The sequence below is a fragment of the Podarcis pityusensis genome (assembly GCF_964106645.2).
Source record: "Podarcis pityusensis genome assembly, chromosome: 10".
NCBI lineage: Eukaryota > Metazoa > Chordata > Lepidosauria > Squamata > Lacertidae > Podarcis > Podarcis pityusensis.
In genome coordinates, this window is record NC_138035.1 from 33,238,645 (window position 1) to 33,252,244 (window position 13,600).

The 13,600-nt window shown below is 43.3% G+C and overlaps 2 protein-coding genes across 5 annotated transcripts in view; one reads left to right on the plus strand and one right to left on the minus strand.

The window, feature by feature from the left end:
• Window positions 1-87: 87 nt before the first annotated feature.
• On the minus strand, window positions 88-12,212 carry LOC308457768 (suppressor of cytokine signaling 1-like). 4 transcript variants are annotated; one of them, XM_080971950.1, is made up of 4 exons: window positions 11,149-12,212; window positions 9,567-9,619; window positions 7,086-7,196; window positions 88-3,581 (listed from the first exon to the last, which is right to left on the minus strand). In XM_080971950.1, exon 4 carries the CDS (start codon window positions 3,504-3,506, stop codon window positions 2,871-2,873), a length of 636 nt encoding a protein of 211 aa, XP_080828076.1. In that variant the 5' UTR covers window positions 3,507-3,581; window positions 7,086-7,196; window positions 9,567-9,619; window positions 11,149-12,212; the 3' UTR covers window positions 88-2,870. The 4 variants fall into 4 exon arrangements, with proteins under 4 accessions (XP_080828076.1, XP_080828075.1, XP_080828074.1 ...); XM_080971949.1 differs by having other exon boundaries at window positions 7,086-7,237; XM_080971948.1 differs by having other exon boundaries at window positions 9,567-9,747.
• SERHL2 (serine hydrolase like 2) overlaps window positions 10,661-13,600 on the plus strand; it is a 24,269-nt gene continuing 21,329 nt past the window's right edge. Inside the window, exon 1 of the mRNA XM_080971926.1 lies at window positions 10,661-10,933. The gene's annotated coding sequence lies outside the window, so the exon portion shown is untranslated. The remainder of the gene's footprint in view (window positions 10,934-13,600) is intronic.

Sequence of the window (13,600 nt, forward strand, 5' to 3'; positions counted from 1 at the left end):
TACTAGCTCTGGATGATGCTCATGCTCGGGTAAACATGCAGCCACTAAGAATGTCTATTTTCCAATTAAATGCAAAGGCAGCTGATGTCATTTTGCAGAGGCAACTCTTTATTGCAGCCTGTCAAGATCTTTCAACATCAGATTACAGCGATGGCACCTTAAAATCAAATTCAGTATGCTCCAAGAACCGAAGCTCAAGTTGTCACATTCGCTTAACACAATGAACTGCTAGGAAAAAAAGATACACCCGCAAAATCCTCACAACTGAATGCCCTGCTTTTTCAGGTATTATTTCCTACCCTGATCTGTATCAAAATTTTGCTGTTGCTAATAAATTGTAATTAAAGCCATCAGGAGAAGTTTCCATTCAAATGTAACAGAGGCAGAAGATAGATGTAAGACACTCCGTAGATAAGACTGTGTCGCATATGCACTCACAAGGGGGCACTGCATAACAGTTTTCTATTTCTCTTTGTAAATTACGGTAGCTGGCAGGATACATAACAGTGGGGTTATAACAAGCCTACACATCCTTGGCAATAAAAAAAATGCCAGACCACCACATTCTGCCATTAATAAATAATAATACCCTGCCCATCTGGCTGGGCTTCTCTGGGCGGCTCCCAACAGAATATTAAAAACACTGTAAAACATCAACCATTAAAAACTTCACTAAACAAGGATGCTTTCAGATGTCTTCTAAAAGTCAGATACTGTAGTTGTTTATTTGACATTTGATGGGAAGGCATTCCTTGGCTGTGGAATATGTGGCCTTCCAGTTTTTGTTGGACTCTAAATCCCATTAGCCCCAGCCAGCCTGGGATGATGGGAGTTGTAAACCAGCCATATTTGGTGGGCTTCAGGTTCCCCATTGCTGCAGTAAAAGATCTAAAAAATCAGTAGTTGATTAGGCCTAGGTTCAAGGTGCTGGTGTAAAAAGCCCTATGCAGTTTGAGACCAGGATAGCTAAAAGATTGTCTCATCCCCAACCGACCACTGCGTTCTGCAGATACCATCTGATCAGGAAGCCTGTTCCACATAATGTGCCCTTTGGAACTCCTTCCCACTGTATATCAGACAGTTGCCTTCTCCATTGCTTTTTTGGCTCCTGCTAAAGATGGTCATCTTTCAATCAGCGTTTAGGATCAGGATACATTTCTTCCAGTTGGTATCTGTCCTTGATTTGAATGGTACAACAGTTAAGTCCTATGCATGTTTACTCGGATGCAAGTCCAGGCTTGCGTCCAGGTAAGTGTACGGGATTGTATCTAGTGACAAAAATCAGACTTAGCCATCCTTAAAGTAGACCTACTGATATCAATGACACCTAAGCAGGTCATGACTAACTTTAATCCCATTGATCCCAATAGGCCTATTCTAAGTACTGTATGACTAAGTCTGGAACGACCCCAGAGATTTGAAGGGGTCTGTGGATCATGTAGGCATCTGTTTGGCCACTGAGAACAGGGTGGTGGAATAGCAGGCCTCTGGTGCTCTTACACCCATCATTCTATGAAGTCCACCGAAGTAAGAAATTCCATCCTTGGCTAGTCCCAGTGTTGCCCTGAATTTTGAAGATGCTGCTCAGATGGCCCTTCTCGATATGCTTCTCCAAGCCTCCTGCTGTACTCCTTTGTTTGTAGCGGGAGCCATGAAAATGCCCCAAACAACTGTGTTAATTTTAATCAAGCTGCATAAATCATGAGCATAAAACCATGGTATAGTTTCCAAAATCCAGACTCACCACTAACACACTTAGATATCCAGATGCTGCAAACAGTCTACATATAACAAAACTGCAGAAGTCAATACATTACAGTAATTGAGTTCACTTTTATGAAAACACTGCTGTACAAAAAGGAGGATGAACACATTTAAAGAAGAGTTTTCCCCGTTTCTCCCCCACTGAATGACAGCAGCACACTTTTTTACAAGACTCACTAAATAAATACAATTAAATGCTTTTCAGGCACCTTTTTTAATTACTGCAGATTAAGACAATTACTAAAATATTATTATACTGCGGTCCTATATTGTATGTCTATTTGGATGTTCAATCTGAGTTCCGTGGGGCTTGTCCCCAGGCAAGAGGGTCTAGGATTATAGTCTGAGCAAGTGAAAACCTCTACTTACCCTTTTACTCTGAATATGCACCTTTTTCATTTCTTATTCTCGACTGAATCCCTTGTACACTGGCTACCACTTGCTTTAGGTAGTAGGGGGGTTGGATGGTTTTATTTTAATATAATATAGATTCTTTTTAATTTTCATTAAATTCCTCCATTTTTCCACAAGTGTGAATCATCAAATACAATAATCTTGACTATTGTATTAAAGACTCACATTTTTCTTATAAAATAATGCTAAAATTAAGCCAAGTAATGGAGTTGCTGGGAAGTGCTAAAATAAAAGCCTTCTACTTTCTACCCTGACAGAATGAGGACAGTACCCAGTGGGAAAGAGAATTTAGGGAGATGCATGGAGGAGAAAGGCTAGACACTGCTGAACCTGCCCCACTGAAAAGAAGGCTTGGTTGCAAGTATAACAGTGCTATCTTCTACATGTCAACTCAAAGTGAGTTTTGTTGAGTTCAATGAAGCTTACTCACAGGTAAGCGGTAGCAGCCCAAGTTTTCCAATAATCTCCCATATACACAGAGCAGTGCCTCTCTGGTTCTAGAGATCAGCATTCAACTTCTGTGCACTAAGTCCTATCTCAGCATCAGATCTCTGAAACCAAGTTTCAATGTTCCATGAGGAAAGACTGGCTTAGGCAGCTGGAATACCAAGTTGCAGATGAAAGGCAATGTTTACCTCTAGCCTATAAAAGGAAATTGAAACAGACCCTAAGAATTCAGGAAAAGCAATGACTCATTCTGTTGGCGCATTGGCGTCATCAATATTTGCATATTTTTGCCCGCCACACACATTTTGGCATTTCTGTTGCCAACGAAGAGGTAGAGTCCAACAACTGCCCCGCCCAGTCCTGCTGGAATCAGGTAAGGCGCGTTGGCAGATTTCCTGCAGCGTGGGCACAGCCCTATGCTCCCTGCAGAGGGGCTCGGAAAATACTAGAGGAGCTTCTCCCATTGCATCACAGTGGAGGGGTTTAGTCCTGGTTCCTGCCACCACTAGTTCAAGCAACCTCAGTACACAGTCCGAAAACCAGTCTTTCAGCCAAAAGTAGCCTTTGTGGAAAGAGATCCGGAGGCTGACGGGTCCAGACGGCATGCGGACGCTGAGGCTGAAAAGGCAGTTTCCCTGAGAGCTGTCTCGCAGCAAGTAGGTCCCCACCGGCTCTTGCAGTAACCTAGCATGGGCCTCGTGAACAGACAAAGGGCCCCAGTAAAATCCACTGGCCTGCAGGAGGCCAAGCGACCGTTCCACCACTTCCCATTCATGATCACGAAATGCACGGTAGTGAGACAGCAAGCTGGTTGATGTTGGGCTAAAAGGAGACTCTTGGTGCTGCCTCTGTGAAGCGGAAAAGCTGCCAAGTTTGTTCATCTGCCCTCTCTCCGATCATCTCTCAGAAAGCCTGCAAATCACAGGAAGATGCCACCACTGTCTTTATATTCAGTCCTGCAAACACACACACACACACAAATGAGAGGGTAAGTTCTGGGCCCTTACTTGGGCAAAAGGAAGGGATGAATTGAAGGTAAGCAATGGCATATCAAAGACAGAAGCAGCTGTATCTAAATACCACTGTAAAAACCAAACAAATAGAAAGTTGGGGAGCACTAGTATGTAGTTTATTTCCCTACCCCAGAAGTCCACACTTGCTTTGCAAACCTGGTGCCCTTCAGATGACTGGGGACAATTGGAGTTTAAGTCATAAACATCTGAAGGGTACAGAGCTGGTGAAAGCAGCCATGTTAGTCTCTTGCAGCAAATGGCAGCAAAGAATGATTATTTCAGCATGGTTGCCTTCAGTGTTCTGGCATGACTAACGATAGTTATGAATTGTACCAAAATAGCTCATAACTGCCCCACTCCCAGCTTCTGGCAGAATTTGAAGTTTCCACTGTCCTCTGGAATTTTAACACACATTTCAGAATAATTTCTCCACATTTCCAAGAACCATCAGACTCTTTTCTTAACGTCTCATATCATGGTGTAAAGAAATAAACAATGAAATATTTTATTAAAACTTATTTTCAGTGCCTTTAAAACTATTTAGAAACAGTATACTTTCAACTGCAGGTGCTGGAGACAAAAGGCACAGATTGCTTGTGAAATAGTAATAAATGAACTAGTGGGCCCACATTTATACTATTATTATGTCACTTTGAAAAAATGAACTCAAAATGACTGACAAACATTAAAAACAGATATAGACCCAAGACTAAAAAACAACCTAATACATAATATGCCAGATTTGCACTAAAGAGCAGTAAAGGCGAGTTTAAAATGTGTCTGTGTTGCTCCAAGTAGTTTGCCCATATTTTAAAAAATGTAATTCTTGCTCTGAAGATAGACTAGATTTGCAAAGAAGAGCAAACTTTTTTTTTTTTTTTTTAAGTGTATGTTGCTTCAAACCAGGAAAGGATCTGGAGCTGCTTTATTATTTTTTAATACAGCTGTTTTGTGCAACAGCACTTCTGTGAAACAGTAACATTTTAAAAATAAAAACGCCTTGACGGTGCCTTCAGTAACAACCGGTGAAAAAGAGAAGGCCATATCCTTTCCTTTGGGTTGATGGAAACACTATGGAAGTAAAGGGTGTGGCAATAGAAAAACATCACCACACCTTTAAATACCCCCCGCACTGCACAGTGTGTTCATGGGCAAGTAGCATGTGATCTTACACTGGGTTTTCTTCCTTTATTGAGATTTATCTGTGGATTGGGAAAATCCAAATTTAGTGGGGAGAAGTGGTAGCTGTCACTAGGAGGAAGATGCTGTGTAGACACCACAAAAAAATCAGAGAAAGAGAGACACATACACAAGTTGCTTCAATCCACATTAAACTTCCATGTGGGTGAGCCCTTAGGCTGGGATTTGGCAGACCAAGGTTCAAATATCCACTCAGGAACCTCAGTGTGTTACTGTCTCTCAACCTAACCCAGGGTTGTTTTGAAGATACTGTATTTTTCCGCGTATAACATGACCCCATATAAAAGACAACCCCTATTTTTTGGAGCCTTCAACAGTTGTTGAGCTTCTTTTGTAAGTTTAATGAGTTGTTGAGCAGCTTTTCAACGATCCCTCACTCTGGCTGACGGAACTGGTGCCGTAATACACTGCATACTGGCACTCACCAAATACTCTTTGTAAGCCGGACAGAGTGGCAGCCTCCTCTCCAACATTTCCCTGCTATCGCCGCAGCACCAGCCCTCGCTTACTTAGCATATTAACCCGTGTATGAGACGACCCTCAATTTATCACAAAAAAATCAGAAAAAAGGTCGTCTTATACATGGAAAAATGTGATAAATTGTGCATGTATATAACACCTTGAGCTCCTTGAAGGAAGGTAGGATATAAGCTTCAGAGAAAGGAAAAGGAAAAAAGGCTTCTTACGCCATTTGTCCTAGCCTATAGTATACCACAAGGGATTATATTTTTGAGATATTCTTAACATGGGAGATGGATTAAAAAGGAAACAATGTGAGCCCATTAGCAATACTAATGTAAAATTAAAAGAGAATCTCTGGAGAGGAATCTAAAGCAAACATATTCACACCCTGGTGTTAGGGGAATGCTTTTGTGGGGCATCAAAAGAAGATTAGATACATAGATAGACAGACAGCTTCTTTTATGGCTTTTAATGGTTCATGCCTACTCAAGGGCACTGCAAAGGTCATAACTATTGCTCAGGGCAGAGTCTGAAATCAGTGTTCTCTGTGTGCACAGGCACACACCAAAGGATGGAGAACAGTTTGAATTTTAGGAGTAAGAGAAAGAGTTCCAAGTTTTGAGGCTGGTAGGCAAAAAGCAAACTAGAGTGGTGATGAGGAGTTGCAAAATCAACCCAGATTCAACTTAAGACTCGTCCCACCTTGCATATTTGTAAATGAACAGATAGAAGTAGATCCTAAAACAAAATGTTGCAGTGTGAAAAGTTTGTGTTCAGGATTCCTTCCAGCCACAGTTTTTTCTAGGATACTCCATTCTATTACCACCACCCTCCTTCCCCTCCCCCACTCCATGCGCCAACTCACCATCCTGTGACCACTGAACATGCTCCATCTTCACTGGGTTGTTGAAGAATTTTTTTCTCTTTTAGTTTTTCCCCTTTAGTTGCTTTGCATTTTTGCAAAGCATGGGTTTCCCCTAGCCTGCTGACATGAATGGAGCCATTCTCCCCACCCCAAAAAGTTTCTTTGTACTTTGCAAAACTTGGGTTTCCCCCCAAGCCTCCTGCTATCTCCCATTTTGCCTACATAAGGACTGTGATTCAGAGAAAATGTACCTTTTCACACACGGCAATAAAAAACACAATTTCTCCAGTATTCTCTCCTTATAAGGGAACTGACCCAGAAGTGCATTAATTCTTGGGGATGTGAAAAAAGTTGCTGAAATTATGGAATTCAAGAGCAAAGAGAGAGAGGCCATGCTCTGACCAAGCTGCAAATACTGAGTAGATGTGGGCTGCACTGCAAAATCAGTTCCTGTCGCACAGTATGACTGGCACAAAGAACAGTTATATATAAACTGGGACTTTTGTACTCCCCATTTGCTCTCCTGATTGGAGCGGCCGGGGCGGGGAGAGAACCTGATACTACAAACAAAAAAGTAACTCCCAAAGTCTGACTCTAGATTGGAGCAGAAATGAAGTTTGCCAACTGAGAGGCATCTTATCACACAAAGATGATACTGAAAGTCCAAACTGCGAAGGTGAAGAATCTTAGCTAGCAAATTTATTGTTCTGCACTGTTGCGTGTGTGTGTGTTGAGTTTTTATGTTGCTGTGCACCATCCTGATATTCTATGAGAGGGCGGTACATACTTTAAAAAATAAACAAATAGCAAAAATGATAAGAGGGCCTAAAATATAGAAGCTGCAAACATTGAAAAGCATAAGAGATACTAGGGGAGAAAGCAGCAAAGCAGAACAGGAGAGAACATGCATTATCAAGTACCTTGAAAGCAGTTCTTGGAAGCGTGCTGACTCAAACTCGTATGAGAGGTTCTTCCTGCTAACAGACTGTCAGCTCCCCAACGAAGTATAGCCATGAAGAGCGGCTGCCAGTCTATCATTAAACCGCCAGAGAAAGCCTGTGATATCTTCACACTGATTAAAAAGGCAGAGAGAGAAAACGATAGCACCTCCAAATGCATGTTACCTTTTTTTATTTAGTTTACAAGTAATTATTATAAATGAATTATGTGATTGAAATAATCACATCTTGCAATGTTATGAGACATTTGATTATAAGTATAAAACAGCAATGAAGATCTAATCATGGTTATTTGAGGCAGTAATCTGTTCTATACAACCACTTCAAACTCAGAATGGGGTCAGCTGTCCTTACAGAAAGATAAGCATGGGCTCCACACTTAAGGAAAGATGCTACCTTGGACTTATTAATTTATGCCACTGGCATCAATGCACAAGGTAGGAATGCAGGAATTTTGGGGTTATGCATCAGTTCTGTGACCGAACAGGAGCATTATAGGAATGTGCTGCCAATGCAGCCAAAGGAGGTTCATTTGTTTTATTTCTCAATCCGAACAAAATGGAAGATGGTTTATTCATCAAAATGTTAAGTTTTTCGAGTCTTAACATTCGAGTAAAGCATTTGGATCTACTATTTTGGTTACAATGCAACACTCCTCATTGGACTATGTTGGACAACTATTTAATACCAACAACAGTGCACCAAATTACACCCCACACTCATATTGTGACTGACCAGATTTTGTTACAAACTAATGCAAAGTGGTAAGTGGTGCTACTCTATGCTTGCCATACGTCAGGAATATTCCTGACATGTCCTGGTTTTCAGGTGTAAAAATGGTGCCCGGGGAATTTTGCCGAACAGTCAAAATGTCAGGGAAAACCCGGATGTATGGCAATGCAATGGAAAAAGCAGCGTAAACAGCTCAAAATATCACTGTTTTTGGGTTAGGTTTCCCCTCAAAAGCTTATTTTCTTTTAAAAATCTCAACAATTTTGCTTTTTTAATTTTACTTTTTGAAATATGGCAACCTTCCAGCTGCTCTTGAGAACATAGATATGTTCATATTCATTAGTCACCTGCTCTCAAAATACCAATATTATACCAAATGGATATAGTCCGAACTTCGTAAATCCATATGGCCCCACTTTTTCCACACAGGAACACAGAACATAGCAGCTCCAAATTATATCTTTTACTAAGGGAGAACTCCCTCAAAATTCATGCCCAAGAAATCTCACCCTTCCCCTAACCCTTCCTAGCATCTTGCCCCCGCATTAATGGGGCGGAAGCACTTTGGAGCACATAGAGCATCTCTGACTAGAACACCATTTTAGGAATGCAGATAAAATAACAAAAATACTGACAATACAGCACATTTTAAGGAAAGGCGAAGGATGTTTTGAACAATGACTGCAATGGCACTTTTTGTGTTCCCCAATAAATTGGTATTCAGAGGCACGTGGGCTCCGATACTGGAGGTAACAGAGCTATCCTGACTAGGAGGAGCCTTTACAGCCATCCAGGGAGGCAGCCATTACTGTCACATTGTAGTAGTGAATTGTGCTGTGAAGTCTTTCCTTTTGTCCGTCCTATATCTCCCAAGATTCAGCTCTAATTTCACGAGAGAGGAAGAAAACACTTTCCCCAATCAAATCAATTTTCTAAACCAAAAATGCGCAAACATTTTAACTTCTCACAGGGGACTGTTTTGGTTGCCCTTTTCTGAACTTTCTCCAGCTCCACAAAACCCGTTTTGAGGTATAGCATCCAGTAGACAGTATTCCAAGTGCTAAGCAGCAGTATTAGGTAACTGACCTCCTGCTCCAAATGATCCCATCCTTTGTGTCATATAATGCAATTACTCAGGCACAAGCAACATAAATATTAGTACTAGCTTAGTAGTACTCAGTAGTACCAGCTTACAGCCAAGAGCTTGCTAACAAATCCAGTATTACCATACATAGAAATTCCTAGATTTCAAAATATAATTATATTTTGAATAAAAACGCTAGTTACAATGCCCCCTATATTACAGCACCTGCATTTTACAATTATTTTCAGATTACTTGGCAACTGAAGAGCAGTCTTCCAAGTGACCAACAAACGAACACTTGCTTTGATAGAAGCAGATTATGTGTTTAAAACAGGGCATGGCAAGATAATACTAGGCAGCCATTTCTCAGGGATGCGTTTGTTACAAAATCCAGCACCGAGCACAGGACTGGATTAAAGGATCTCCAATGCCCCATCCAGCTCCAATTTTATGCTTTTCTAAGCTTTGAAGAAGAACTTAAAGGAGCTCCCAGTGAACTAGCCTGGGTTTAGCAAGCCTATTCCAAGTGGGAGCCCCTGAAGTGGTAGCACAATGCACAGAAGCGACACCAACTGTTCTAAGTCACATTGCAAAGACTTTAAAGCAACAATCAGATGCATACTTACTTAAGTGGCATATGTCTCAGTGAAGAAAGAGGACCCTTCTTCCAAGTAAACATCTGGGGTAAGACGACCAGGAAGACCATTCAGAGGATGAAGAAAGTGGACACAGAGCATCTCTCTCTCACCCTCTTTGTAATATTAGAACCCACAGCCATCCAATGAAGCTGAATGTTGGAATTGGCTCCTAAAAATTTGCAGTAATAACCACCAGCTTTAAAAGAGAGTTAGGCAAATCCATGGAAGATACAATGGCTATTATCTTCAATTCCTGGGGTCAGCAAACTTTTTCAGCAGGGGGCCAGTCCACTGTCCCTCAGAGCTTGTGGGGGGCTGGACTATATTTTGAAAAAAAATAAATGAACGAATTCCTATGCCCCACAAATAACCCAGGGATGCATTTTAAATAAAAGCACACATTCTACTCATGTAAAAACATGCTGATTCCCAGACCATCCACATGGATTTAGAAGGTGATTGGGCTGGATCCGGTCCCCAGCCTTAGTTTGCCTACCCATGCCCAATACCAAAGGCAGAGTCCCACTGACTAGGAACCACAAGTGGGGAGTATCTCTTCCACTCAGGCCCTACTTGTTGTGAGCTTCCCATAAGCATCCGGTTGTCTACTGCGAGAACAGGAGGCTGGACCAGACTGGTCTTGGGCCTGATCCTGCAGGGGCTCTTCTTGATTAGGCGATTGCCACCAGATTTCTACCGCTTTCTAGGGTTAGCTGCTCTAAATCAAGTCCGGACTTCTAAATCAAGGCCACGGTGTTTGCAACACCGACATCTGTTCTTGTTTAACTACTTCTGCAGTCTCTCTTCATCTCCAGGAGCTATTAAAAAAGGCTTTGAGGTTAGCCACTGCTTCCTTCCCGAGATGTGACTCAAACAACCCGTTTGAAGCAGGCAGGGGTAACTAACAGCACAGCTTTCCATCGGAGGGGGAGGGAGACAGAAGGGGGGAACCAGGTCTCTTTCCACCGCACGGTTCCCGCCGCCAGATCAGCTCGCAGGGACACCCCCCCACTAATTGGTCCCAGCTGCGGATCCTTCCGCGGCATTCCTGCCTGCCTTGGCGGCGCCCGGGCAGCCGAGCGCTTTGTCTGCGGGGCTGGCGGCTGACTCCGCGGGCTCCCGGGCGCCTTCGAGCGCGGGAGGGGAGCCGGGCGCACCGTTTGCGTGCTTCGGCAGCGATCCGAAAGCCTTGCGCGGGAAAACAACAGCAACACTTAAGAGAACGGCCAGTTTTGTCAGATATAGGGCTGGATCCAGTCTAAGTCCCAGTCAGGATTTAACATCAGCACCTTAGATTTCAAGGAGACCCAAACTTAACTTGCTTGCACCCGGATCCTAAGCACGGCTACTCTCTAGTAAGTCTTATGAATTCAATGGGGATTCCTCCCAGGTATGTGGGGTTAAGTTTGCAGCATCAGTCTGGCTCTTACCTTCATGACGTCGGTGGCTTAACTGGTAGGGGAACCAGATATTCCCTATAACCCCCCCCCAAAAAAAACTCCGCTTCTAGTCGCCCCCCCCCTTCCCTGAAGCAGCTCAAAAAAACACAAAAGGAACTTTGCGTACTTACTTCATTGCACTTTGCTACAAAGCAGGAGAATCTTTCCTCTTGCTGGAGAACCCGGAAAGGTTTGAGCATGGAGAAAGAAATGTACTCAGTTTGCAAAACTGTGAATGCCTCTCTTTGGCTGTTTAATGGGGGTAAACCCCCACCAAACCTCTCGATTTCTTTTTGCAGTGAAGGGTGGGAGAAAAAAGGTCCCCCCCCCCAAAAATCGAGTAATTAAAAAAATAAGACAAGGAACCAAATGAAGAGTAAGATTTGGGAAGTGCGGAGCTCTTCCGAGCGAGAGCAACGCGCAGCTCCAGCTCCCGGCGCGCGGGCTTCCCGGCTGGGGGGGGTAGCAGTTTTGCAGCGCGTCGCGTGCGGGAAGCTTGCGCGCTGCCCAAGGAACCGGCCTCCAAGTTCCTCGTTCCAGGAATGGGCACTTAAGGGACAACTCGCAATTGCCCCCCTTACTCAGAAACGCAGAGGAGGGGGGCTTCTTCTTCCCTACTCCGCTGCTTCTCCCCGCCCGTGTGACGCAACAGAAGGTGCCCATTAATGCAAAATCAAAAGAACATGTTCGAAATGAGGGGAAATGCTTGCATTAATGACCGCCAGTTGATAATTAGCATTTCCACTGCACGGATTTCGGCGCTGAAGCAGGGCCCGTCAAGAGTTCCAGCCCACTCTGAGAAACTTCCATTAATTTTGTGCAATGCATAGTTCTCTTGTTCGGCCATTCCTCCCAGGAGCTCAAGGCAACATACAGGGTCTCTCTCTCTTTCTCTCTTTTTCACACACACACACACACACACACACACACTCTTTATCATCTTCACAACAATCCTGTGTTAAGTGAAGAGAGCGCAATTGGCCCAAGGCCACCTGTCCTAGTGCACTTGAGGCTGCTACAGAGCGTGGCAAGCAAAATCCTACAAGCTACAAAAGCAAATTTAATGCCAAGGATTAGAAACCAGTAGCTGTTTACTCGTTTGCTTTTTAATGATTCAATAAAAAAATTAATTCAGTTTAAATACATTTATTAACTACTCTGTATTTTTAGCCCACATATTTTTAGCCCACCCTTCAATGTTTTTTTATTTAAATGCTCAACGGGGAGCTTCCAACAACATCCTTAAAAAAAAACGAATCTGGGCAGCAGGGCAGTGGCAGGACAGGGAAGGTCCTATCTTCTTAACCATATGACAGGTCATCAGAGCCAGAGCAAAGTCAAGCCTTACTAGGCAGAGAGTTCCATACTGTCGCTTTTGCCACAGAGACCACCTTATGCTATGTACTTGCTGGATGTGCTCGCTCAGCCAGGGTCAGGACCAAGTGAAGAGGCTGCCCTGCTGGTCTTAAAGAGCAGGGAGGCTCATAAGGGAGAAGGCAGCATTTTAAGTATTTGTAGTCTGCTTTTCACTCCAGTCCCAAAGCAGCAGACAGTAACATTAAAAGCACAATTACCATAATATTAGTAGCAATCAAAAATAAAATCAGCAGCAGAAGCAAAAATAAATAGAATAATATAATGGACCCAAGTTGTTCTCAGCTTTAAAGGGTTAAAAAATCAGCACTTTGAATTGTGCCTGGAAACAACCCAGAAGCTGATGAACTATTCTAACAGAAGTGTAATGTGCCCCCGCCCCAAGAACTAGCTCCTGGTAACATACTATCAGATTCTGGGCCAATGACCCATGCCTGGATGTTTTTCAGAGGTGGTCCATGTAGAGCTCATTGCAGTAATCTGGTCTTGATAGAACAGAAGGGGGTGTCACCATGGATAGGTCCAGGGCTTCTTTTTCAGCCAGAACTCAGCTCCGGCACCTCTCAGGTGGGTGCCATTGTGATTCCAAGAAAACAAGGGAGGTGTTCATGGAGAGTTCTGGCACCTCTTTTTCTAGAAAATTGGCACTAGATAGATATGACTTCTCTAGGAACAGATGCAGCTGGAACACCAGTCCAGAGTGACCAAAAGTGCTCTTGGCAGCAATCGAGAGCAGAAAAGAATTGAGGTTTGCGGGTAGTTGACATTGTACCTCCTATGTATCCTGTTAGATATCCTTTCCACATCATCGGACTTCACAAACTGAGAAGTATTCATGACATGCAGTTGCTGAAGTTCCATCCACTGGATTTGCTCTAACTGTGGCATCGAAGTTGCATCAGGGACTCAGGAAGCGGGTGTGTGTGTGTTGCTGGGCAGAGAGAAACTTTTCTCCCTCTCGGTATTACAACCCACAACCATCCAGTGAAGCTGAATGTTACAAGATTCTGAACAGGCAAAAGGAAGTATTACTTTACACAATGCATAGTCAAACTAGAATTCATTACCGCAAGAGGTCCTAACGTAAACTCTAGTCTAAGCCTCCTTTCTCCCTCTCCAGTCTCCATCATACCTACCATTTAATCACCCCAAGTTCTGCCTGGTGGGTGGGGGTACTCAGGAGTACCTTCTGTCAACCACCCAGGCCAG

Excerpts from the sequence above, each read along its gene's own strand:
- LOC308457768 (XM_080971950.1), bottom strand. The coding sequence starts at position 3,506 with ATGAACAAACTTGGCAGCTTTTCCGCTTCACAGAGGCAGCACCAAGAG.